The sequence below is a fragment of the Felis catus genome, chromosome E2, assembly GCF_018350175.1.
Source record: "Felis catus isolate Fca126 chromosome E2, F.catus_Fca126_mat1.0, whole genome shotgun sequence".
NCBI lineage: Eukaryota > Metazoa > Chordata > Mammalia > Carnivora > Felidae > Felis > Felis catus.
In genome coordinates, this window is record NC_058382.1 from 15343749 (window position 1) to 15365976 (window position 22228).

Below are 22228 nucleotides of genomic sequence, written 5' to 3' on the forward strand. Positions count from 1 at the left end.
CTCTTTCTTTCTGCCTGGCACGTGGTCGCGTCTGGAAGTTCAGCGATCCGTCTTCTGACCACAAGACAAAAGGTCAGAATGGCAGGGCGGAAAGCCCGAACGGAGCCCGGGTCCCCATCGGCCATCGTGCCGCTGCCCAGCCCTGGACTTTCTCCCTCCTGACTTCGTGGATGTGTGAAACATAAATCCCTATGCCTCTATTTCCTTATCCACAAAAAGGAGCTGACGGTGGTATCCGTCTCGTAGTGCGAAGATTAAGTGAGAGAGTAGATACGTCAGGGGCCCAGCACGGGGCCGGACACATGATAAGCACTTGATAAATGTTGCCTGTCACTACTGTTCCCAGCAGCACCCTTGTTTTAGTCCCAAGACTGTCATTAGCCTGTACAAAGCTTTTGTGTGCATTAGAAAAAGCCCTCTTCTCCTTTCTTCCATCTATGGGAAATTTGTTATGACGTGCTGATTTCTTTCTCGTAACTTACTGATTTTGTCTGAGCAAGACACTTTCATCCAGACAAGCCTACACCGATATTGCCTAGGATGTGAACTCTTCAGAAGCGATGCCCTCGTGAAGTGGTCAGCCTGCAAAATGGTCCACGGCGGCCCTGCCTGTCCTCGTAAAGTGACATTGAAGGATGGGCTGTGGGGCTCCCCCAGGACACAGAGGGTCTGCCTCGAGGAGCAGGGTGGTTGCTAGGGGTGGGGAGGAAGAGATTCCTTCCCCAGGACCGAGGTGGGGGCGGTCCTCACCTCTTTTCAGTCAGGGCAGTGCGGCTGAAGTGCAGGACCAGCTGGTGCAGGGGGTCAGGCTTCTTCTCTTCCACCTCCTCCTCCTCCTCCTCCTGCTCCCCAGCTTTCTAGGGGAGGGGTGGGGCTTGGGAAAGGGGGTTCTAGAGTCCCCACTTGTTTCCCCCCCCACCACACACACACAGCCCCGCTGTGGCTGGATTTTCTCTCTTTCCCCACATGCTGCACCCAAGCCAGGGGCCGCCACTCCCCATACCCCTCAAGGTGAAGGGTGACCCCCAGAAATGTGGAGCCAGCAGCCTTGACCCCCAGCCCTATCCAGCCCTGCCCCTATACTCCCAGGCAGGCCCCAGCTCACTGAAAGGTCATCTATCATGCGGTCTTCAAAACTGTGGTCTTCGGTCAGGATCCATGCGGCCTTGTAGCTCTCCAGGAACATGTTACATGCACGGTGCCTGCGGGGGGGGGGGGTGGGGGGGGAGGGGAGGAGGTGTGTGGCATCACTGAGGCCATCCCCGCTCCACGCCTCCTCTGTCCTTCCACACATCTACCTTCCCAACCATTCCGCAACGCCCCATTGAGTCGGCATTCTGTCCTCCCGCCTCCTCAGCCAGCCCTTCTCCACCGCCCCTCAAGCTTCCTTCTACCCTGGGGGTCTTACGTGGGCAGGTTGTACAGGGGGGTCATGCGGAAACAGGCAACGACCGCCCTCCGGCGCTGCTTGGACAAGAGCTTGTGCCACACGGCCTTCTTGGATTTGTAAGGGTGCTCGATCTGGGGGGGCGGGGGGGGGGGGGACGCGGGCGGCAGTCTGTCATGTCCCCGCCTCTACCCCGATCTGATTCCTACCCCAGACCCCCTGGGTGAAACTGCCCATCTATGCCCAGGCCCAAATTCAGGCCCAACTCACAGGGCTGTAAGAACTCCCCGGCCGTACCAAGAGAGTCAAGGTTCGAACCTGGGCTTTGCTTCCAGACCCAAATGTCTGTCCTAGGCCCGCCCACAGGCCCAGGGTCACTACCCAGGCCCGTCACCATCCAGAGACCCACCCACGGTCCTGCCCAGAGTCAAGGCGTCTTCACCAGGCCCCACTCTAGACCCCAAATTCTGACCCTGACCCCGCCCCTAGGCCCGAGATCTAAGCACCAGGTCCTTCCCCTGGGGTTCCCAAATTCCCTTCTAAAGCCTCGCGTTTAACTCCAGGCTCCACCCAGAGACCCAAGGTTCACCCTCAGACCCCGCCCACAGATTCAAGGCCCGCCCCTTGCCCCGCCCAGAGACCCCAGCTCCCCGCCCCCTCCCAAGACCCCTTCCAGCCCAGCCACCTGCTCCAGGTGGTAGAGCACCGCAGACACCTCCTGGACCCTGCGCACGATCTTCTCGGGGTCGTCGGCGTCCTCCTCACGGCCCGGGAGGCCCCGGTACAGGGCCATCTGCCAGCGCAAAGAAGGGGAGCCTTCCACCTGACGGGAGGGAAGAACGGCGGCCGGCGTGAGGGTCCCTCCCCCTGCTGGCTCCCGGGTCCCCAGCCGGGCTCGGCTGAGGGCCCCTCCGCTCGCTCGAGGTGGGCTTCTCTGGCTGCCCCGCCCCCCTTTCGGTGCCGTGACCATTCATTCTGACCATTCATTCGGTGGGTCAGTACACGTTAAGGTCCTTCTCACCCTGCCTGGTACAGAGTAAGTATACTTGGCTATTATTGTTGCTGCTGTCCTAACGCGCCCCTTTTGGTTGCAGATTAAGGCGGGTACCTTTCCCTGAAGGTGAAGGTTGTTCTGCAGATATTCCCGGACCTCCTCATCTGTGTCTTTCTGGGGAGACATGGCCAGACTGGGTCACTCTGATGGCCCAGCATCCTCCTTAACCCACATCCCTTTCCCTTCCAGGCCCATCATCCCAGCAGCTGGCGAGAGGCTTGTGGGGAGGGGGGCATCTGGGAGAAACTGAAAGGGTCCGATGGTCAGGAATTGTCAGAAGGGAGTCCTAGAGGCCACAGATGCACCTTGAAGAGACAGTAAGGATTAGAAGGGCCTTGTGGGGATGTGAGTGGAAGTAGGGAGTGATGAGAGAATGCCCTCAAAGGTCAAATGAGGCCACAGAGGGATTATTGGAGGTCAGAGGAGGGTCGAAGTGGGGCTGCGAGATGGGCAGGGAGTTTTTGAAGATCAAAGGAGGGGGGGGGAGTATAAGGGAGACAACAAGATCAGCAGAGGTCATGAGGGATCAGGCAGATCAACCAAGTCACCAGTAGGGTTTTCATGGAGGCCAAAAAAGGGTCAGCGGTGGGGGGGGGATTCCCAGAAGAGAGGGGCCCTCAAAGACCAAGTTGAGGGGTCAGAGGGGCCCTGGAGGGCTCCGTGGGTTCTTGGCAAGACTCAGCAGGTCCTAGGAGGAGATTGAGGTCCTGAAGGGAGGAGACTTTAGGGCTTCAGAAAAGAGGGTGTTTGTGATACCAGGGGAAGTCAGGGGTCTTCGAGGCCCCAGAGGAGTTAATAGGTTGTCAGGATGTTTAGCAGAGTCCTGAGGAGACTCAAGGGGTCTTGGGCAGGGTCCTGGAAGGACTTCTCAGGATCCCTGAGGCTGGTAAGGATGGGGGGTGCTATTCCATACTAAGGGTACATGGGATCCTGGGAGTCCTCCTTGGAGCCTCAGGGGGTTCAGGGAGTGGGATCGGTTGATCTCAGGAATCCTGATACCTCACAGGTTTGGGTGTGGTTCTGGGGAAGGAGCCATTAGGATCCTGGGAGATACTTAAGATCAGAGTGCTCACTGGAACCCTGAGAGTCAACAGAGCCCAGAGGGCAGGTTCAGCAGGGTCCTGAGGGAAAGAGCTGGTGAGCTGGAGAGCTCAGTGTGGACCCAGAGGTTCAGGGGAGGGCCGGTGGGATCATGGGGGACTCAATGGGTCCCAATGGGAGGTCCTGGTGGAGGACACAGAGGCGTCTCAGGGGGGCTCATGGTGTCTCTGGTGGGGCCTTCAGAGTCCTAACGGGTTAGGCATGGTTCTGGGGGAGGGTGTTCAGGAGGGTCCTTGAAGGCTCAATATGGTCCTTGGATCCCAGGGGTCTTAATGATATTCCTTGGTTTCGATGGGGTTCCAATTAGGATCCTTAGGTCCCAGGGCTTTGCCCAATATCCTAAGATATTGGGCAGAGCCCTGGATTCTCAGCAACCTAGGGGAAGGTTCAGGGCATCCCAGGGGATCCCATGAGTCCTCAGTGTCCTGGAGAAAGATTCATTAGGGTCCCAAGAGAGGACTCCCAGTGGGATCCTGGGGGTTCAGTAGGGTCCTGGGGCTTGGTGGGGTACTGAGCAGGGTGCTGGCAGGTTCCCGTAACGGGGCTGTGCAGGCACCAGGGCGTAGCGGTTCTTGGCCTGCACGATGAGCTCCTGGTCAGTGGGCGCACACATGTTCAGGCCGATGGGCAGCATCTTCTTGAGCGTGGCCACAATCAGTGACGTCTGCACAGAGTACCGGTCCCCTCGGCGCTTCTTCTTCGTGCGTTCCTGGTCCGAGCCACCTGACTGTGGGGACATGGGGCTCAGCACCAGCCCGACTCGCAGCCCGGCCCCAGGCCCCAGGCCCCAGCCCCAACCTGTGCCATTGTCCACGGCCCGGGCTCCAGCCCGCAGCCTGGGTGCCTGGCATCCCCTCCCCCATCTGAGAGCCCGCATCCATTTCCACCCCAGTCCTTGCTGATCTTTCACTTCAGGCCCCCAGCCCTCACCCCAGACCCTCCCAGACCGAGCCTCTGTCCCCAGTTCCCAACCTCTATCCCAAATTCCAGATTTCCCCAAATTCTGGGCCTTTCCCAACCTCTGGCAGTCTTCTCCCAGAATCCCCTAACAACTTGCAGTACGGCACCTCCCCTCCCCCACAACATGCGCAACCCTACACTTGATATCCCAAGAGTGAGGTCCCCAGAATGAAATAAAGATGCAGAACCGTAAAGGGTCTCAAGAGACAAAAGAAGTTGGGAGAAAAAGAGAGACACTGAGAGACTGAGGCAGACAAGGAGACAGGAAGACAGAAGATGTAAGAGAGATCCAGAGAGGTCTGGAAGCAGAAACACGGGGCACAGAGTCCCACAGCCGTGTTCTGGAGCCTTGGGTGCGGACCCAGGGCCAGGGCCACCCCAGTCATGCCAACAAGTAGCCCCAGTGACAAGCTTCGGCCGGAGCCACATTCACTCCGGCTCGCGATACGGAGCACGGCCTGTGTGTGAGGCAGACACTGCTGAGACCACATGCAGAGCCCCGGGGCCCCGGGGGCCACCGGCCAGATGCCGTCCGAGGCTCGGAAAATAAGACACTTGACACAGCCAACTGCCAAGGGTCAGGATTTGAACCCAAGTCTGCCTGGTTCCGGAGCCCAAGCCTTAAGCCCAACCATGCGCGTGCCTTTCCCACCCCATTCCCATTCCCCGTGACCTCAGACCACAATGCTTCGCTGCTTTGAGGAAAGCTGAGAGATTTTTTTTTTTTAAACAAAAGTTAAAAAAAAAAAAGTTAAATTGGCAAAAGCTGAGCGTTGGGAAGGGAATGGGTGGTTGGGAGTGGGGATGGGGGAGAGAAGAAGGATGGGGCTGAGAGCCAAGGGCGAGGGGCGGGGAACAGGGGCAGGAATTTTCTGGAGGGGATGCAGAAGCCAGGGTGTGGGGGAGAAGAGGGAATTAAGCCAAGAGGCATGCGGAAGGTCCCAGACGTGGGGCTGACCTGTACATCTCCCGCCTGCTTCGTCAGGGTGCAGACAAAGACAAGAAGGGTTACCCCGGCCCCTCAGAGAACCCTAGGCCCAACTTCAAGTGGGCCCCACCCCAGCCCCCTTGCCCCAGCCCGACACACAGCCCCTAGCTGGGCATTTCCGGACCCTGAGTGGAAATGGGCGGGTGGGTTTGGTCTTTAGGCCCCTGAAGAGGGCAGTGCTGAGAAGTTAAGGGTAGAGGAGAGGGGGCATATGGGATAATGAGGAGATGGGAGAGGAAGATATTGGGGTGAGGGAAGGAATGGAGGAGGGGAAAGTGGGAGGAGAGGGGAGGAAGGAGGAGAGAAAGGATGAGATGGGGAGGAGGCAGAGGAGGGAGATGGAGAGGAAGGAGGAGAGGAGAGAGATAGGAGTAGGGTGATGGGGAGGAGAGAGAGGGGGGAGGGTGATGGGGAGGGAGAGGAAGGGCATGGGGAAGAGGGAGAGGGAAGGGATGGGGAGGAGGGAGAGGAGAGATAGGGAGGAGTGGGATGGGAGGAGGGGGATGGGAGGAGGGGGATGCGGAGGGAGAGGAAGGGCCTGGGGAAGAGGGAGAGGAGAGATAGGGAGGAGGGGGATGGAGGAGGGGGATGGGAGGAGGGGGATGCGGAGGGAGAGGAAAGGCATGGGGAAGAGGGAGAGGAGAGATAGGGAGGAGTGGGATGGGAGGAGGGGGATGCGGAGGGAGAGGAAGGGCCTGGGGAAGAGGGAGAGGAGAGATAGGGAGGAGGGGGATGGAGGAGGGGGATGGGAGGAGGGGGATGCAGAGGGAGAAGAAGGGCCTGGGGAAGAGGGAGAGGAGAGATAGGGAGGAGGGGGATGGGAGGAGGGGGATAGGGAGTGAGATGAGGAGGAGGGAGATGGGGAGGAGGGAGGAGATGGAGGAAGAAGAGAGAAATGGGGGGAAGGGAAAAGACAGAGGAGGAGGGAGGAGATGAGGCGGGGGAGATGGGGTGCTGTGGTGGCTGCGGGGACGTGGCCAGGGCAGGGAAGGCTAGCTGGTGAAGAGGTCAGGTGGGAAGGGCTGCAGGGTGCTCCCGCCCTCCCTGCTACGTGCTCTCAGAGCAAAGCACCCACCTTGGCCATTTTGCTCTTGTTGTCAGCGGTCAGAAATGACATGTTGTTGATCTCATTCTGGACCACAAAGTTCTGCTCCTCACGCTTAAAGTTCTGGTGGGGGAGGCAGTGTCAGGATCAGACGGGGCAGTGAGGGTCGTGGGAAGGAGGGCCAGGGCGGACGGGGACTCACGTGGGACTTGGACCAGTAGATGAAGATCTCGCCCACCATCCTGAACAGCTCCTCGGCGCTGGGGTTGGGCTCCGTCAGCCAGTGCGCCCTGGGTGGGCAGGGAAGGGGCCGGTGAGGGATGGGGGCAGGGACCCCCAGGAGAGGATGCCCCACAGAGAGCTCTCAGGAGAGGGGATGGGGGGGGGGACCTGGAGATTCCAATGGGAGGGATGGGATGGAGTTTTCTAGGGTAAGCTGGCCATTCAGATGATCTAAACATCTTACCCATTCCTTTAAAAAAAGGAAGTCCTTTTTTCTATCTCTAACCTTTTTATTGAAGTATAACATAAAGTGTCAGCTTGATGGTTATCACAAAATGAACACACTGTTGTAACCACCACCCAAGTCAAAAAATAGGGGTGCCTGGGTGGCTCAGTCAGTTAAGCGTCTGACTTCAGCTGGGGTCATGATCTTGCAGTTTGTGAGATCGAGCTCCAAGTCGGGCTCTGCACTGACAGCTCGGAGCCTGGAGCCTGCTTCGGATTCTGTGTCTCCCTCTCTCTCTCTCTCTCTCTCTGCCCTCCCCTGCTTGTTCTCTCTCTCAAAAATAATAAACATTAAAAAAAATATACGGGAATGCAAGCTGGTACAGTACTCTGGAAAACAGTATGGAGTTTCCTCAAAAAACTAAAAAGAGAACTACCCTTGACCCCGCAATGGCACTACTAGGCATTTATCCACGGGATACAGGTGTGCTGTTTCGAAGGGACACATGCACCCCCATGTTTATAGCAGCACTATCAACAATAGCCAAAGTATGGAAAGAGCCCAAATGTCCACTGATGGATGAATGGATATATATATATATATATATATATATATATATATATATATACACACAATGGAGTATTACTCAGGAATCAAAAAGAATGAAATCTTGCCATTTGCAACAACATGGATGGACCTGGAGGGTATTACGCTAAGTGAAATTAGAGAAAGACAAAAATCATATGACTTCACTCATATGGGGACTTTAAGAGACAAAACAGATGAACATAAGGGAAGGGAAACAAAAATAACATGAAAACAGGGAGGGGGACAAAGCACAAGAGACTCATAAATATGGAGAACAGAGGGTTGCTGGAGGGGGTGTGGGAGGGGGGATGGGCTAAATGGGTAAGAAGGGGCACTAAGGAGTCCTAAAATCATTGTTGCACTATATGCTAACTAATGTGGATGTAAATTTAAAAAAAAAGAAATAGAACATTTCCAGAATCCAGAAGTATCTTCACGCCCCTCCCAGCCACTCCTTTCTCCCTCATCTGGATGACCCTTATGCTGACCATGGATTATTTTTGTCTGCTCTTGAACGTTACATGAATAGATGTAATAGGTACTCTATTTTTATTTTTCCTGGCTTCCTTCGACCTGACATTTGCGACATTCATCCACATCGTTGTATGCTGCAAAAATTTGTTCATTTTCATTGCTGTGTAGTATTCCACGGTGGGAATGCGCCACAATTTATTTGTTCAAACTCTCCGATGCGGTGCACGGACTCCTGGGAACCTACACTACAGCAATACACCCCGTCGTGAGTGTGAAGAGGGGTGTGCATGGGTGTATACAACATTCCTACCAATGCTTCCCATTTCTGCTCCCGTGACAGGCATAGCTAATCAATCAGAGCCCCCTTTCTTACAAAGCCCTGATGCAACCCGAAAATCTTTTCAACCAGGATGGAACTAGGAGTTGAAACATATTCACTATCCCTGGATTAGGCTGCCCTAGGAATTAATAATTCTCCGAACCGTGCTTCTGATTTTAGGGAGATGTTAGCAATTGGTTGATACCTGTTCTTGCTTTTGACTTAAAAAAAATTTTTTTTTTTTTACTTTTTGAGAGAGAGAGAGCATGAGCGGGGCAGGGGGGTGCACAGAGAGAGGGGAACAGAGGATCAGAAGCAGGCTCCAGGCTCCGTGCTGTCAGCACAGAGCCTGACACGGGACTCGAACTCCTGAACCGTGAGATCATGACCTGAGCCAAAGTCGGACACTTTTAACTGACTGAGCCACCCGGGGGCCCCTGCTATTGACTTAAAAAAATTTTTTTTTAATTTTCGAGAGAGAGAGAGCATGAGTGGGGGTGGGGGGCAGAGAGAGAGGGGGACAGAGGATCCGAAGCAGGCTCTGCACTGACAGCAGCGAACCGGATGCAGGGCTTGAACCCACAAACTGCAAGATCACGACCTGAGCTGAAGTTGGACGCTCAATGGGCTGAACCACCCAGGTGCTGCACCTGCTCTTGCTTCTCTTAAAGGCCTGTTTCTGAGGAAAGTCCGGCTGGCCAGATCTGGACCATCTTCGTTTCCCCTCAGTGACGGAGGAAGGCCTGACCATTGGGCCTAACTGCGCGAATCAGCCCCATCCACCCAAGCCCGGTGGCGGCCTCGCGGGGGCTCGGTCTCAGGAAGTGTGAAGGAGAAGAAGGGGAGCAGACACCCGCGGGCTGGATTTTGTGGGGCCAGAGGCAATGGGGGGGGGTGGTCAGAAGGTTGGGGGGGGGGGTGAGAGCTGGAAAAAGTTTATAGTAACTCAGAAGGTGACGGGTCAGATGGGGCTCCGGGAAGCCCGAGGTCAGGCTGAACGTGCACGGGGACGGCGGGGACTTGCTGACCTGTTGTTGTCCACGTAGCGGATGAGCAGCGGGTAGAGGGCGTACAGGTCCCGGCAGAGCACGGAGAACTCATCCCGCACCAGGAGCTCGCCCTCCTGGGCCTCCGCCTTGGCCTCCAGGCGCAGCTGCTCCTCCTCGGACACCACCTTCCCCGCCCGCTTGCGCAGCCGCCCGATGGTGGGGATGAAGTGTGAATGCAGCAGCTCCGGCCGGGCCCGGCTCACGATGGGCTGGGCGAACACTGCGGGGGCGAGGCGGACGGAGGGGCACGCGCTGCCGGCCAGCCTCTAACTCCAGCACCTGACCTACGACCTTGGATCCCACGCCTGAGCTCGGGCCCTGACCTCTGACACAGCCCCTGACGCCTGGTCCCAATCATAGCCCTTGACCTGAACCTGTGACGCCAGCCACCTCTGACCCCCGTGACCGACTCCTAACCTGATAGCTTACCTTGGCCTATGACCTCTCACCCTAATCTTTGACCTGTGACCTAGCCCCTACCCAAACTCTTACCTCACTGTGTGATTTCTGACTATGACCCCTGGATTCTTACCCCAGCCTCTGACCTCTGACCCCGGCCTCTGAGCCCAGCCCCCAAGCTCTAGCTTGGCCCGGTTTCTGACAGAGAACTTCTGCACCAGGAATCCCATCCCTTTAAAGACTCATTTCTTGACCTCTGACCTACAAAACCCCTCTGTATCAGGGCCCCTGATGCGTGACCTGGTTCTCTGACCCTCTGTATAAGGAACCCAGGCCTCTGACCCAATTCCTAACCCTCTCCAAGGCTCTAGCAATTCAGAATCTGGCCTGGAGGACTTCCAGGACCCATCCATCCACCCCAGGCCCTCAGAGCCCGAGATTCTGACCGCTTGTGATGACTCCTCGCCTTCTGAGCCTGAGAAAACCTGGACTCTGACTCCTGCCAACTCCCAGGAAAACACAGACCCCGGGGATCTCCCTCTCAGACCATAAGATCAAAGGGCCCGAGCCCCAGGACGCTTCGGCCCCAGTCCTCAGGAGCCTGGTGCCCCCCCAGACCCACCGGCGAGCCGCTTCATCCACGACGCCTCGTCAATGCCCAGGTTGTTGACGATGATTCGCAGGATATTCCCCAGCAGGGAGTTGAGGTGGTCAGAGGTGACAGCTGTGCAGGGCGGGGGCGCCCCCGCGGGCAGGGCGGGCGGGGGAGCCTCGGGCCCGCGCTCCCACCAGCGCGGCAGGTAGCTGCACAGCATGGGCAGCGTGATCTCGATGACGTGTGGCATCTCTGTATAGCGGGCCCCCGACTCGGCCAGCCCCCCGATGTCCGCCATGAGCCGCTCCAGCACCGGGATGTCAGGACACATCTCCTCCACGCTGTTGGGGAGCCCCAGGACTGGGGTGCACAGAGGGGTCAGGGCATTCCAACCCATCACTCCCAGACCTCGGCGTCCCCACCACAAACCCGGGCCCCGACGGGCTCCAGAATCCTCCAGTCTGGAGTGCCCCCAACCTGGGGAATCCTCAGCCCTCGGAGCCCCCCCAAAGCGGGCCCTCCCCCGGGCCCGTGCTGGGTAGGACGTTTCCTCACACCCACCCCAGCCCCACACCACTTACTGGCCCGCTCCCGGGGAGACTTGGTGGTGTACACGGAGCAGGCGTTATACTCGTTCAGCTGAGGCTCCAGGAACGCCACCGGCATGGCCGCTGCCAGGCGGGCCAGGCACTCCCCGAGGGCCGGCCGCAGCCTGGAAGAGGGGGCTGCTTAGCTCTGACACGCCCCCCGCCCGGTGCTGCGTCCCAGCCTCCGTCTCCACAGGAGTGCGTCTTCCCAGAACTCTCTGGAGCCCAGCCGTCCACCCAAAGCACGAACGTGGCCTTTTCCCTGGGTTCTCATGTGCCCTTTCGCTCTAACTGGTGATCCCAGCTCAGGAGAGCCCACCCACACGGGCACTGCCAGGGCCCCTCCTCGGTGCCCCCAGCGTGCTGTGGCTCCTGTGTACCACCCTCCCTTCTGTGTGCCTCCTGCCGGGGCAAGCTTGCACCCAGGCAGGGAGCCACCTGCCATCCTGGCCAGCGGGCGCCTGGGGCCCGATCGGGCTTCCTTCACTGGCCTTCCCCCGAGTGCCCTCAAGTGGCCGCCTCGGTGAACTGCAGCTGCCGCCGAGCATGTCCGTCGCGGAAGACTGCTCATTTCTGCTTTCCACCCACCCCCATCTTCTCCTGCTCCTTCCTTCCCCCATCCCCCCAGCACCCACCCCAGCCCCAAACTATGGCTCTCTCTCCTTACTTTTCCACGTAAGGGTTCCTGGTGGTTCCCAGAGAGTAGATACTGCACAGCGTTCGGTAGCAAGAGACCTGGACGTCATCCACTGAGGGAGAGACGGAGGGTGAGGGTGGGGGAAGCACCCACCATCCCCGTCCTCCCCCGCCCTCCTCCCTCACCTCCAAATACTGGGTAAGAGCTGGGCAGTCGAGAGCCAGCCTGCCATTTACCAGTTTTGTGACTTGAGCAAAGTGCCAACACTCTCTTGGCCTCAGTTTCCCTATCTGTGAAATGGGGATACCTATAGTATCTTCCTCATGGGGTGGTTGTAAGGATCAAAAGATTAATGCTTGGAAACCAGTTGGAACAGGGCACACAACAGGCACTCCATAAAGGCTGCTCTTTCCTTGGAGGGGAGTCACGGATCTCCTTGATGATAGCGATGGACACTCTCCAGAAAAATGCAAACATCCAACCCTGACGATAATTTTAGGTCATCCCCCTGCCGACCCCCGGAAGACCAGGTTAGGAACCTCAGCAACTTTACAAATGTCTCGAGATAAAAAGAGGGCAAGGGGGCAGTTCTAGATTGAAGAGACACGTGGACATAACAACCAAATGCAAGGAGAAAAACCCGACTGGATTCTGAATTTTTTTTTTTTTTAAATCAAAGACGTTTTGAGAGTAATGAGGAAAATTCAAGCACAGTCAGGTTAGGTGGTGATAATGATATTGTGATTACATGACAGACAGAAGGTTCTCATTCCAGGAGGTGCAGACTCAGTATTTAGGGATGAGGTGTCACGGTCTGTGGAACTCACATTCTAAAGTTCAACAAAAAGGTCTGCAAATACTTTTGCTCATAAAGTGAAAGGTTAAGCAAACGGGGCAAATTGTGAACAATTCTCTTCTTCTGACTCTTCCGGACACTCTAAAATTCTCTAAACAGGGGCACCTGGGTGGCTCAGCCGGTTGAGTGTCCGGCTTCGGCTCAGGTCATGATCTCTCGGTCTGTGAGTTCGAGCCCCGTGTCGGGCTCTGTGCTGACAGCTCGGAGCCTGGAGCCTGCTTCGGATTCTGTGTCTCCCTCTCTCTGTGCCCTACCCCACTCACTCTCTGTCTGTCTCTCCCTCTCAAAAATAAATAAACATTAAAAACATTTTTAATTCTCTGAACAAAACGTGAGAGTGGGGGAAGAGCCCCGACCACGTTCAACTTTTCTTACTTTTAGCAAAAGGTTCTAATTTCAACGTTTATTTATTTTTGGGACAGAGAGAGACAGAGCATGAATGGGGGAGGGGCAGAGAGAGAGGGAGACACAGAATCAGAAACAGGCTCCAGGCTCCGAGCCATCAGCCCAGAGCCCGATGCGGGGCTCGAACTCACGGACCGCGAGATCGTGACCCGGCTGAAGTCGGACGCTTAACCGACTGCGCCACCCAGGCGCCCCAAAAGGTTCTAATTTCAAAGAAGCGGTGAACTGAGACATGGCTCAGCATCCGCCAATCCCCACGGCCCGTGGCCTGCTGGCCCGTCCTGGACACCTTCCCAGGGTGTTCCCTGGGCCCCTTGGCCCAACTGACCTTGGCATCTCCCCCAGACTCGTTACTGCTCCCAGTCCCTGTATCCTGGAGGCCCCACTATCCGAGTGTCGCAGGCCAGGGCCTTGGGCTTCACTCTGGATACCTCCCCTCCACCGCCCATCTCCTCGGCCTCCTGAACATCTCTCCCACCAGCCCCCCCGCCGTCCTTCCCCCGCCCCCCACAGTCCAGACCACATCTCATAAGGCTCTTTCTTTTGAGGACCTGACACTCCACTGGGTGTTGCATCTTGCCTGTGTCTCACTAACACGCTGCGCACATGGTGCTCCCAGATCCCAGGCTGGGTCACACAACAGGTGTGCCATTCGGTAGCAAAAACACGGCAGACGCTGCTAATAGACTCCCAATGTCTGCTCTTAGCTTTTCTCTGCTCTTTAGGAACAGACCTCCAATGTTTAGCTGGACACGTGACCTCCCGGAATAAAGGCTACTTTCCCAGCCCCCCTTGCGGTGACATGCGGCCGCATGCTGAATTCTGGCCAACGAGATGGATGTAAGCAGGAGTGACACAGACCACATCTAGGTCGTTCTTGTAAAAGAATTGCAGTGCCCTCCTCTTTGCTTCCTCTCTCCTCTTACAGACCAGAATGGGGATGTAAGGAACGCCATGCCATCCGGGACCCTGCGGATAAAGGCAGTATTTCCAAGACGGCAGGGTAACAAGATGGAGGGAGCCTGGGCTTCTGACATGGTGATGCGCTCACAAGTAGGCTCTTGCATGAGAAAGAAATACACCCCTTTCTTGTTCAAGCTACAGTGACTTAGGGTCTTTTGTTAGAAGCTGCTGAACTCAGGGGTCTCTGGGTGGCTCGGTTGGTTAAGCGTCTGACTTCAGATCAGGTCATGATCTCACGGTTCATGGGTTCGAGCTCTGCGTCGGGCTCTGCGCTGACAGCTCAGAGCCTGGAGCCTGCTTCGGATTCTGTGTCTCCCTCTGTCTCTCCCCTCCCTTGCTCATATTCTGTCTCCGTCTCTCAAAATAAATAAACGTTAAAAAAAAAAAAAGCTGCCGAACTTCTATCCTCGTTAACTCATTCTGTCTCATTAACTCATTCTGTTACCTACCAATTCACTGAATGCACACTCAGACACCTGGGGATTCTGCCGGGCACACGGGGATGGCTGGTGTCGGCAGAATTGCACCCCACCCCCGGCCCCAGCCCTGCCCTCGGGGTCAGGGGTCCTTACGGATAACATCGTCTCCGAACTGGTGCTGGGCGATGTGCTGGAAAAGCGTGGTGAGGACCGGCAGCAGGGCCACCGTGGTGTAGGTGAGGTTCTGGCCCACACCCTTCACCTGCGTGCGTGCTTGGGACACCTTGCCCAGACGAAGGTTCTCCACCATCTTCTCGATGTCCTCTGAGGCGCTCTCAAAGAAGGAGCGGAGGCCGGCCTTCACGATCTCGGGGCCTGACTTCATCACCGTCCTAGGAGGGAAGCCGGGGCGCGCCAGTTCTAGAATCTGAGATTCGGGATTTCGGGAGGTCAAGGAGAACAGGGGTTTGGGGCGGGGGTGGCCACCAGGCCCCATACCTGGCATCCAGGGAGCGTGCCAGGATGTGAAGACAGTTGACCACAGCTGGGGCATCCGTCCCTGGGAAAGGGAGACGGGAGAGGGTGAAGGAAGGGCTACAAGGGCAGGGCCTTCCCCTACATCCACCTCCCCCCTGCCCCACCTCCACTGGACCCCCACAGGACCTGGTCCTTCCCCCAACCCGCTCTGCCTGCACCTCCCCCATCCCAGCCCTGACCTTCGGGCCATCACTGTCTGAGGATGAGTCTGTGTCCCCACCGGCCTGGGGGCTCCACGAGGGCAGGGCCCAGCGCTGTCCCAGGCACAGCCCTGTCCCTGGGACTACCCAGTCCATGTCTGGGTCCAGAGGAACAACACGGTGGCGGTGGTTCAAACTGAGGCCTGAACCGGGAACTGTTTCTTCAGGGTGGGGTTGGAGATTGCAGGGAGAGAGGGAAGGTTAGAGAGAAGAACTGGGGGCGGGGAGCTACTTACCAAAGAGAGACACTCGGTGCCGTACAAGAGCCGCAAGCTTGCAGAAGAGGCTGAAGAAAGAAAGGGACATAAGGACGGGGGAAACGGACAGTGAGGACACCCCGGGACAAGGACAGCAGCGGCACAGTTAGGGACAGGGACAGGGGGACAGAAGACACAGCCAGGAGGACATAGGATGGTGGAGAAGAGAACAGAGGTGACAGGAAGGGTGGGGAAGGGGCAGAGAGATGAGCAAGCTTGAGGCTAACGGGCAGACACGGGGGTGCTGGGGGGGGTGGGGAGGCTGGTCTGCCTTTCTGACAGGGCGACCAATTCGTCCCATTTGCCTGAAAGCCCTACATCCTGGGAGACCCCTCGGTGCTGGGCACAAGAGGACAGGGAGTCACCCTCACCCTTCAGTCACCTCTGTAGGTAGAGTGGTCAGTGCCCAACACCCAGGACAGAGCCCAGACAGTCCCAGGTTGGGAGGACAGGGTCCAGGATTGCAATCCTGTGAGGTCAGGAGGCGGGGTCAGGGTCACAGGGTAGCCCACCTGGTGATCATTTCCTTCTCCTTGTTGGAGGCGTGGCCACCACTGCCCAGCACTTTGGCCGGTGTGGACAGGAAATAGAGGCAGTGGTTGGTGAAGTACTGGTTGATCAAAGGGAGCAGGATCTGGGGGTGGGGTGGGGAAGAGACGAGGCGGGCTGGGTGAAGGGGGACTAGGTGAAGGGGTCCCCAGCCCCCTCCAGCTTCTCAGTCCACCTCTCACCTTGGCAAAGAATTTAATCTCCTGTTCGTGGGGGGACTTTTCCACTCGTCCACTGCTGACCACAGCCTCTGGTGGCGGAGGGAAAAGACAGGTGATGGTGGGTTCAAGGCTGGGGAACTCAGAAGGTGCCTCGGGAGGGAGGGGACTCGAGGGTTAAGGGAGGAAAAGATGGGAGATCAATGCTTGGTATAAAGCCACCTCTGTTGGCTTTGAGGTGAACCTCTCTCTCCTGTCTTTCCTGTGTTTCCCCCTGACTCCTTGATCAAGCCCTTCCTGCGGCTGAAAATGGGGAAGAGGATAAACTAGGATGGAGTAAGGTCATGGAACATCCGCTTCCTCACCAGCCCTCTTCTTCCTGAACTTCAGTACCTGGCACTGAGTCAATGTGGAATGAATGAATGAATGAATGAATGAATGAAACAAGAAGTCAATGTTGACAGACTAGAATTAATTTTAAAGCAGAAGTCAATTTCAGGTAATAATAACAGTGAGAGTAATAATTAATGATAATAATAATGCTAATAATGTCCCTGGCCCTCGCACGATCTCCTCCCAACTTGGAGGTCTGTACAGTTGGTCCCCCTCCTTCATTTTACAGATGAGGGAACTGAGATGAAATAACTCAGCCCAGGTCACCCAGCAAGAACAGGACAGAACTGTGACTGGTTACGGTGGACAGATGGGGAAACCGAGGCCCAGAGAGGAGAGGGAGTTGCCAAGAGGCACTCAGCATGGAGGATCAGCATGTGGGATTCGAGGCGAGGTGTGTGAGTGCGTCCTGCTGTGCCACTCATCTGAGGGGGTCTGGGGGTCCTGGGTGGCTCTCAGGGATCTCTAGGGATCTCTGGGGGAATCTGGGAGGGATTCTAGGGGCCAGCTGTGATTCTTAGTGGGGTGTAAGAGGCACGTATGGGGCACACCAACAGCCTCCATCCCCAAAAGAGACCCAGAATCTGCCCAATCGTCACCCTCTTTGGTCCCTACGCCCACAATCTGTCCCTAATGCAGCCAAGGGGAGTCTGTGAACACCTGAAGCGGGTCAGGGCTCTCTCCTGCTCAGAACCCTCCCGTGGTGCTATTCCACTTGGGGTAAAAAGCCACAGTCCTCCCCATGCCCGCAAAGCCCTACGTGATCTGCCCCGTCTCCTCCCGCTGTCCACACTCAGTCACTCTGCTTCAGCCAGTTGGGCCTCCGCTTTCCCCAGGGACTTCTCAGAACCTTCGCACTGGCTGTTCCTCTGCCGGGAATACTCTCCTCGGATGTATGGCCAGCCCCCTCCCAGCTCCTTCAAGGTCTTCCCAATTACTCTATTTAAAATTTAAAGGGCTCCACTCCCCCAACCCCCCACCCCCACAACTCCCAGTCTTCCTTAGCTGGTTCTAGTGTATTCTTCTTCCCCAAACGCTAACTGCCTTCTAAAAACTTAAGGTATCTGACGTTAATCGTCTGAAGGCACCACAGGGATGTAAACGCTGGAGGACAAGGATCTTTGTCTCGTTCACTGCTGTGTTCTCAACAGCTGGAAGGAACAGTGTCCGGCACAATAATGAGGTGAGGGGAGGGAAGGTGAAATGCACGCGCCGGGTCCTTGGGTGAACCTGCAGGCATGGCAGGCATGGGGAGGGACTCCCCCGTACCCAGGTGGGCGATAAACTCCTGGGAAATGTCCATCCAGCGCAGCAACTGCTGCAGGAAGCCAAAGGCGAACCGTTTCTCGATGGAAGACGTGTCCAGCTCCATGTCCTTAAGGCCTCTGCGTGGACAGGCAGAGAGGGGTCAGCCCTGTTCCCCGCTCCTCTCCAGTTCCCCTCTGCTTTCCTATGGCCGGCCGCTGCAGGCTTCTGCCCCACGCCAGGTCCCCCTCGAGTTCCTAGCAGTTCCCCGGCCCCGCCTCTCCTCCTCAGGCCCCGCCTCCCCTCAGGCCCCGCCCTCTTAGCCTCCTGTCATCCCCGGCCTTGCCTCTCCTCCCAGGCCTAGCCCCTCCCCTCTCTGGCCCCAAACAGTCCCCCAAGCCCCACCCTCTTAGCCTCCTCCCCTCCCAGGTCCTAACTCTTCTCCCGAGGCCCCACCCTCCCGGCCCCCCCCCCCCCCGCCTCTGACCTTGCTCCCCGCTCTGAGGAGTCCCCCCCCATCTTGGCTTCCTCTCCCCTGGCCCCTCCCCCACTCTCCAGGGCCCACCCTCTCAGCCACCTCCCTTCCCTGGCTCCGCCGCTTTACCCCAGCCCAGCTTTCCCCAGTTTTGGCCTGGCTCGTTCCTCTCACATTCCCCGCCCCTCCCTGGCCGGGCTTGCAGCCCACGTGCCTGGTGACAGCATAGCCGTTCATCTGCAGGAACTTTAGCAGTTCCTGGGCCTTCTCTCGGTCTCGTGCCTTCTCCTTGGCTGTCAGTGTGTCGTAGGGGACCAGCAGGGGGTGGGTCCCACCACCTGGAGCCGCAAAGACCAGAAATCAGAGGACTGGGGAGACCCAGGCCACTCTCACTGAAGTGGTTCTTGCTGCGGAGAGCACGCATAATTAGAGTAATAAAAACAGAGGTAAGGGAACCGAATCATGGCTTTCAGAGGATCGTCATATGCTCACCACAGCCCTATGGTAGTAGATGTTGTTATTATCGGGGGTGGCGAAAGCAATGGTTCAAAGTCACACAACTCTAACTTAAGGCCTTGGGACTCTGGAGTTAGGGGACTTCGGTGAGGAGGGGCCTGTGCGGGGATGGGACGGACGCTCTCACCCTTGGCTTCCAGCTCCTGCTTCTTCTTCCGCCCCCACGTGTTGTGGTAATTTTCCGCCAGTTGTTCTGCCATGGCCTGGAATGGACGAAAGAGTCAAGGCCCGGACTCAGAGGATGTCCTTCTCAACCCCAACAAACACCTCCATGCCTCTAGATAAAGGATCAGGGGGTTCACCTGCAGCTCCCGAGACAGGGTAACTCCGCTGAGGTCCGGGGGCTGGGGGTTGTAGCCTTCTCGCGGATCATAAGTCTGGGAGGACGAGGGAGAAATGGGGGTACTTGATGGACTAGCAGGAAGTCCGGGCCCCAACACAGTTTACCTCCTCCACTGGCCCTAGACCCCTGCTCTTCGCCCCCCCCCCCCCCATAAGGCCCTGTCGCTAAGTCACGCCCTCCTCTCCTCTGCCCTTCGCAGTTCTTCAGACTCACGCCCACTCCCTTCCCAGATCTCTCAGCCTTGGCGGGCATCTGGCTCCGGGCCCCCAAGATTTCCCTGACCCCCGCCCCCCCACCCCCACGTCCTTTCCTTGGCCCTTCTCCCTTCTCAACCCCACCTCCCGCCTGGCCCCACACTCTCCTGGCCCTGGCCCCGCCCCCGCCGCTCACCACCTCCCATGACCCCGCCCCCTGCCCCGGCCCCGCCCCCACCTGGGCACTTTGGGATATCTTCCGCGTTTTCTTCTTTTCTGTCTTCTCCTCTTCTCCCTCCCTGGCCTTCTCTATCGTCCATTCCCAAGCAATCATGGCCTTCAAGGACTCCTTGATGGGCCAACGGTAAATCTCTTTGTCCTGGGGTGGACAGGAAGGCGTGGAGGTGGTGAGATGGCATGGGAGGGAGGTAGAGGGAGGAGTCCCTGCCTCAGCCTTACTGGCCTCCAGTGTCCTAAGAAGTGGAAAGCCTCGACTACGTGGCTAGGAGGAAGTGGTCCAGCTCGCATTCGAACTCCGGTCTCTTACCTGCTCTGTAACAGAGTCTCCCAAACAAAACTCTCATGATCTCATTTTACTCTGGAGACTCCGAGAAGTTAAATGGCACAGTCAAGGAATCAAATCCAGTCTGACTCTTTCTAAGAGAAGGAACACTAGAAGTCCGGGGTCTGGGGAGGCAGCCACGTTTGAGGGAAGGCAAAGTCCATGCATGCGGAGCCCTAACCCGCAGCCCCAGCCAGATCCAAGCTGATGAAGCTGCCTCACTCCTCTCTGAACGCTCGAATTTGGAGGTTTCATTTTGGACCCTCAGCATTGGGCCCTGAGATTTGCTCACCTTCTCTGAAAAGGTCTTATAGGGCCTCAGCATGGGGTGGGTCTTCAGTTCCTCATCTATGTTCTCCCCATAGGACCAGTTGTTCTGGATCTGGAGGTGGAGAGGGGACAGGTCGCACCACCATGGAGGGGGGGGCGGGGGGCAGGATGAGGAGGAGAGCAGCCCGGGAGACGCAGAGGGGAAACCCTGGAGGGGCGGAGGGCTCTGGAAGAGGCTTTGGGGTCTCAGAAGAGTTTGGGGTCCCAGGGAAATCTGGGGCCTCAGGGAAGACCTGGGTCTGGGGTGGGGGTGGCAGGTGGGGTCTTGAGAAAGGCTGGCAGGAACGGGGGCTTCTGGGGGGTGAGGGAGGACCCTGACGCCAACCTTGTCGAAGGCCCACTTCTCATGTGTGTACTCCGCAAACTTGTTGATGAAGGAGTCCAGCTTCTCTGGGATGATCACACTATTAGGGGGGATAGGGTGGGCAGATGTTAGCGCTGGCCCATCCTTCCGTGTCCGAATCCTTCTCCCTCTCCCGGTCCCCAGTCCCCACCCCGCTCCTGCCCCCAGGCCTCCTCACTTGAGGGTCTCCACGGGCCGAGGGTCAAAGTTGCCTTCAGCATCCACCGTGGCCTTTTTCTCGGCCTTGGATGAATATGAGGCGTCCACGTAGTCGGGGGGCAGGGCCCCTGCGATGGCGCACAGACAGGGCATGGCCATGCGGTATAGCTCTGGATCATACTTCTGGGGATGCCGGGGGTGGGGGGGTCACTGCAGGCCTGGCTGAGCCTTCAAATCCTGGAGTCCTAGGGCCTCAAACTCACCCCTCTACTAATCAACCCCTCTTCCCTGAGCCCCCAGACATCAGTTATGGTCTCTCTCCCTGAAACCCAAACCTCAGCCCACCTGGACCCTCCAAACCACCCCGGCATCACCCCTCTCCAAGCCCCCAGACTAGCGCCCATCGCCTCTTCTGTAACAGCCAAACCAGAGACCCAACTCCTAGATTCTCCTGGATCCAAACCTGCAGAACTAGCTCCCTCCCTGAACCCCCGAATTTGGTAATTTCATTCTGGACCCCCCCCCACTTTGGCCCCCAAGCCCTCCAAGCAGGCTCCTTTCGGCGCCCCCCCACGTGCCCGGACCTTGTGGGCCAGTGAGTCAAAGATGCCCCAGAAGAGTTTACGGGTGAGGTGCAGCTCTTCCTCTGAGGTGACCCCGAAGCTAGCCCAGCCTGTGGGGAGGCAGTAATACTTCCAGCAGCGCTCATAGTGGTTGGTGAGGAGCTGGGTGGGAGCAAGAGGGCGACACACAAATGAGGGGCGTGTAGTAGGTGGCCGGCAAAAGCAAAGCCAAGGAGGCCGGGGGCTTTTAGATTATGAAGGGGACGTGGGTCATGCAGGTACTAAGGGAAAGTGCTTATTGGGGAGTGGTCTGGGGCCGTTTATGATGCAAATTCAGCGCTCTAACGTGGAGTCAGGATAGGCATTGGGCCAGGGCCGGATTTGTCTGGTGTCGTTTTACACAAATAAGTATGTTAAGATTAATCCACGGGTAGGGTTGTGTGCAAATGGACGTATGGACAGAGTGATCTGCGCTTCTGTGAATTACCATGGCGGGCAAATACACGCAGAGCCCCATGCAAATATATGGTAATTGGGAAGAGGACCTCCACATCCAATAGGCAGGTTGGGGGTTGATTTAGATGTATTATGTAAATGTATTATGTAAATCAGTCCAGACAAGGGGTGTCTCCTTATGCAAACCAGCATGCAAACGAAAAAACTAACAGGAAAGAGTGCGAATATTCAGAATAGCTGTGGTGCTATGTATTCAGATGAATGAAAAGCGAAAGGCTGGTGGTCTGGGCGTGCGAGTAAGCGCGCTGATTAGGAAAAAACGGTGTGCTCACGCAAAGACGTGCTAATCTAGGCGAGGGCTGGCTCACTGTTAGGCAAATTAAACGCTAACTGGGGAGCGTTAGAGGCCCCGACGACGCCAAGCGACCGTCCTGGAAATCCTAGTATGGCAATGAGACCGCCTCAGAGGTTTCCGTGGGGACGCCGCCCTCTCTTGGCCGGTTAACGGGGCCGGACGGTGCGTCACAGAAGAGCCCCGAGGCGGCCCGAGGGCGGCGCACGCCGGAGAGGGCTCAACCCTCACCTTGAGCGGCATCTTGGCGAACTCGTTAAGGATGGGCACGTCGAACACCAGGCGCCTTAGCAGGTGCTGCAGCATGGACGGGCGGATGTAC

General features: G+C 57.2%; 1 protein-coding gene across 2 annotated transcripts in view; it reads right to left on the reverse strand.

The window, feature by feature from the left end:
- Positions 1–22228, reverse strand: part of RYR1 (ryanodine receptor 1) — a 118058-nt gene that overhangs the window by 44394 nt on the left and 51436 nt on the right. The window contains exons 49-76 of one of the 2 annotated variants that reach the window (XM_023245508.2): positions 22138–22228; positions 21120–21260; positions 20555–20718; positions 20359–20437; positions 19996–20085; positions 19380–19520; positions 18907–18981; positions 18732–18807; positions 18303–18426; positions 17638–17753; positions 16000–16067; positions 15781–15902; positions 15248–15297; positions 14773–14833; positions 14428–14666; positions 11662–11743; positions 10989–11119; positions 10435–10767; positions 9393–9633; positions 6738–6825; positions 6566–6658; positions 5461–5475; positions 4099–4269; positions 2496–2555; positions 2073–2210; positions 1409–1521; positions 1106–1202; positions 751–857 (exon numbers count right to left, since the gene is read on the reverse strand). In XM_023245508.2, the coding sequence (XP_023101276.2) occupies positions 751–857; positions 1106–1202; positions 1409–1521; positions 2073–2210; positions 2496–2555; positions 4099–4269; positions 5461–5475; positions 6566–6658; positions 6738–6825; positions 9393–9633; positions 10435–10767; positions 10989–11119; positions 11662–11743; positions 14428–14666; positions 14773–14833; positions 15248–15297; positions 15781–15902; positions 16000–16067; positions 17638–17753; positions 18303–18426; positions 18732–18807; positions 18907–18981; positions 19380–19520; positions 19996–20085; positions 20359–20437; positions 20555–20718; positions 21120–21260; positions 22138–22228 (3306 nt within the window). The remainder of the gene's footprint in view (positions 1–750; positions 858–1105; positions 1203–1408; positions 1522–2072; positions 2211–2495; positions 2556–4098; positions 4270–5460; positions 5476–6565; positions 6659–6737; positions 6826–9392; positions 9634–10434; positions 10768–10988; positions 11120–11661; positions 11744–14427; positions 14667–14772; positions 14834–15247; positions 15298–15780; positions 15903–15999; positions 16068–17637; positions 17754–18302; positions 18427–18731; positions 18808–18906; positions 18982–19379; positions 19521–19995; positions 20086–20358; positions 20438–20554; positions 20719–21119; positions 21261–22137) is intronic. The other variant, XM_045047083.1, reaches the window with a different exon arrangement.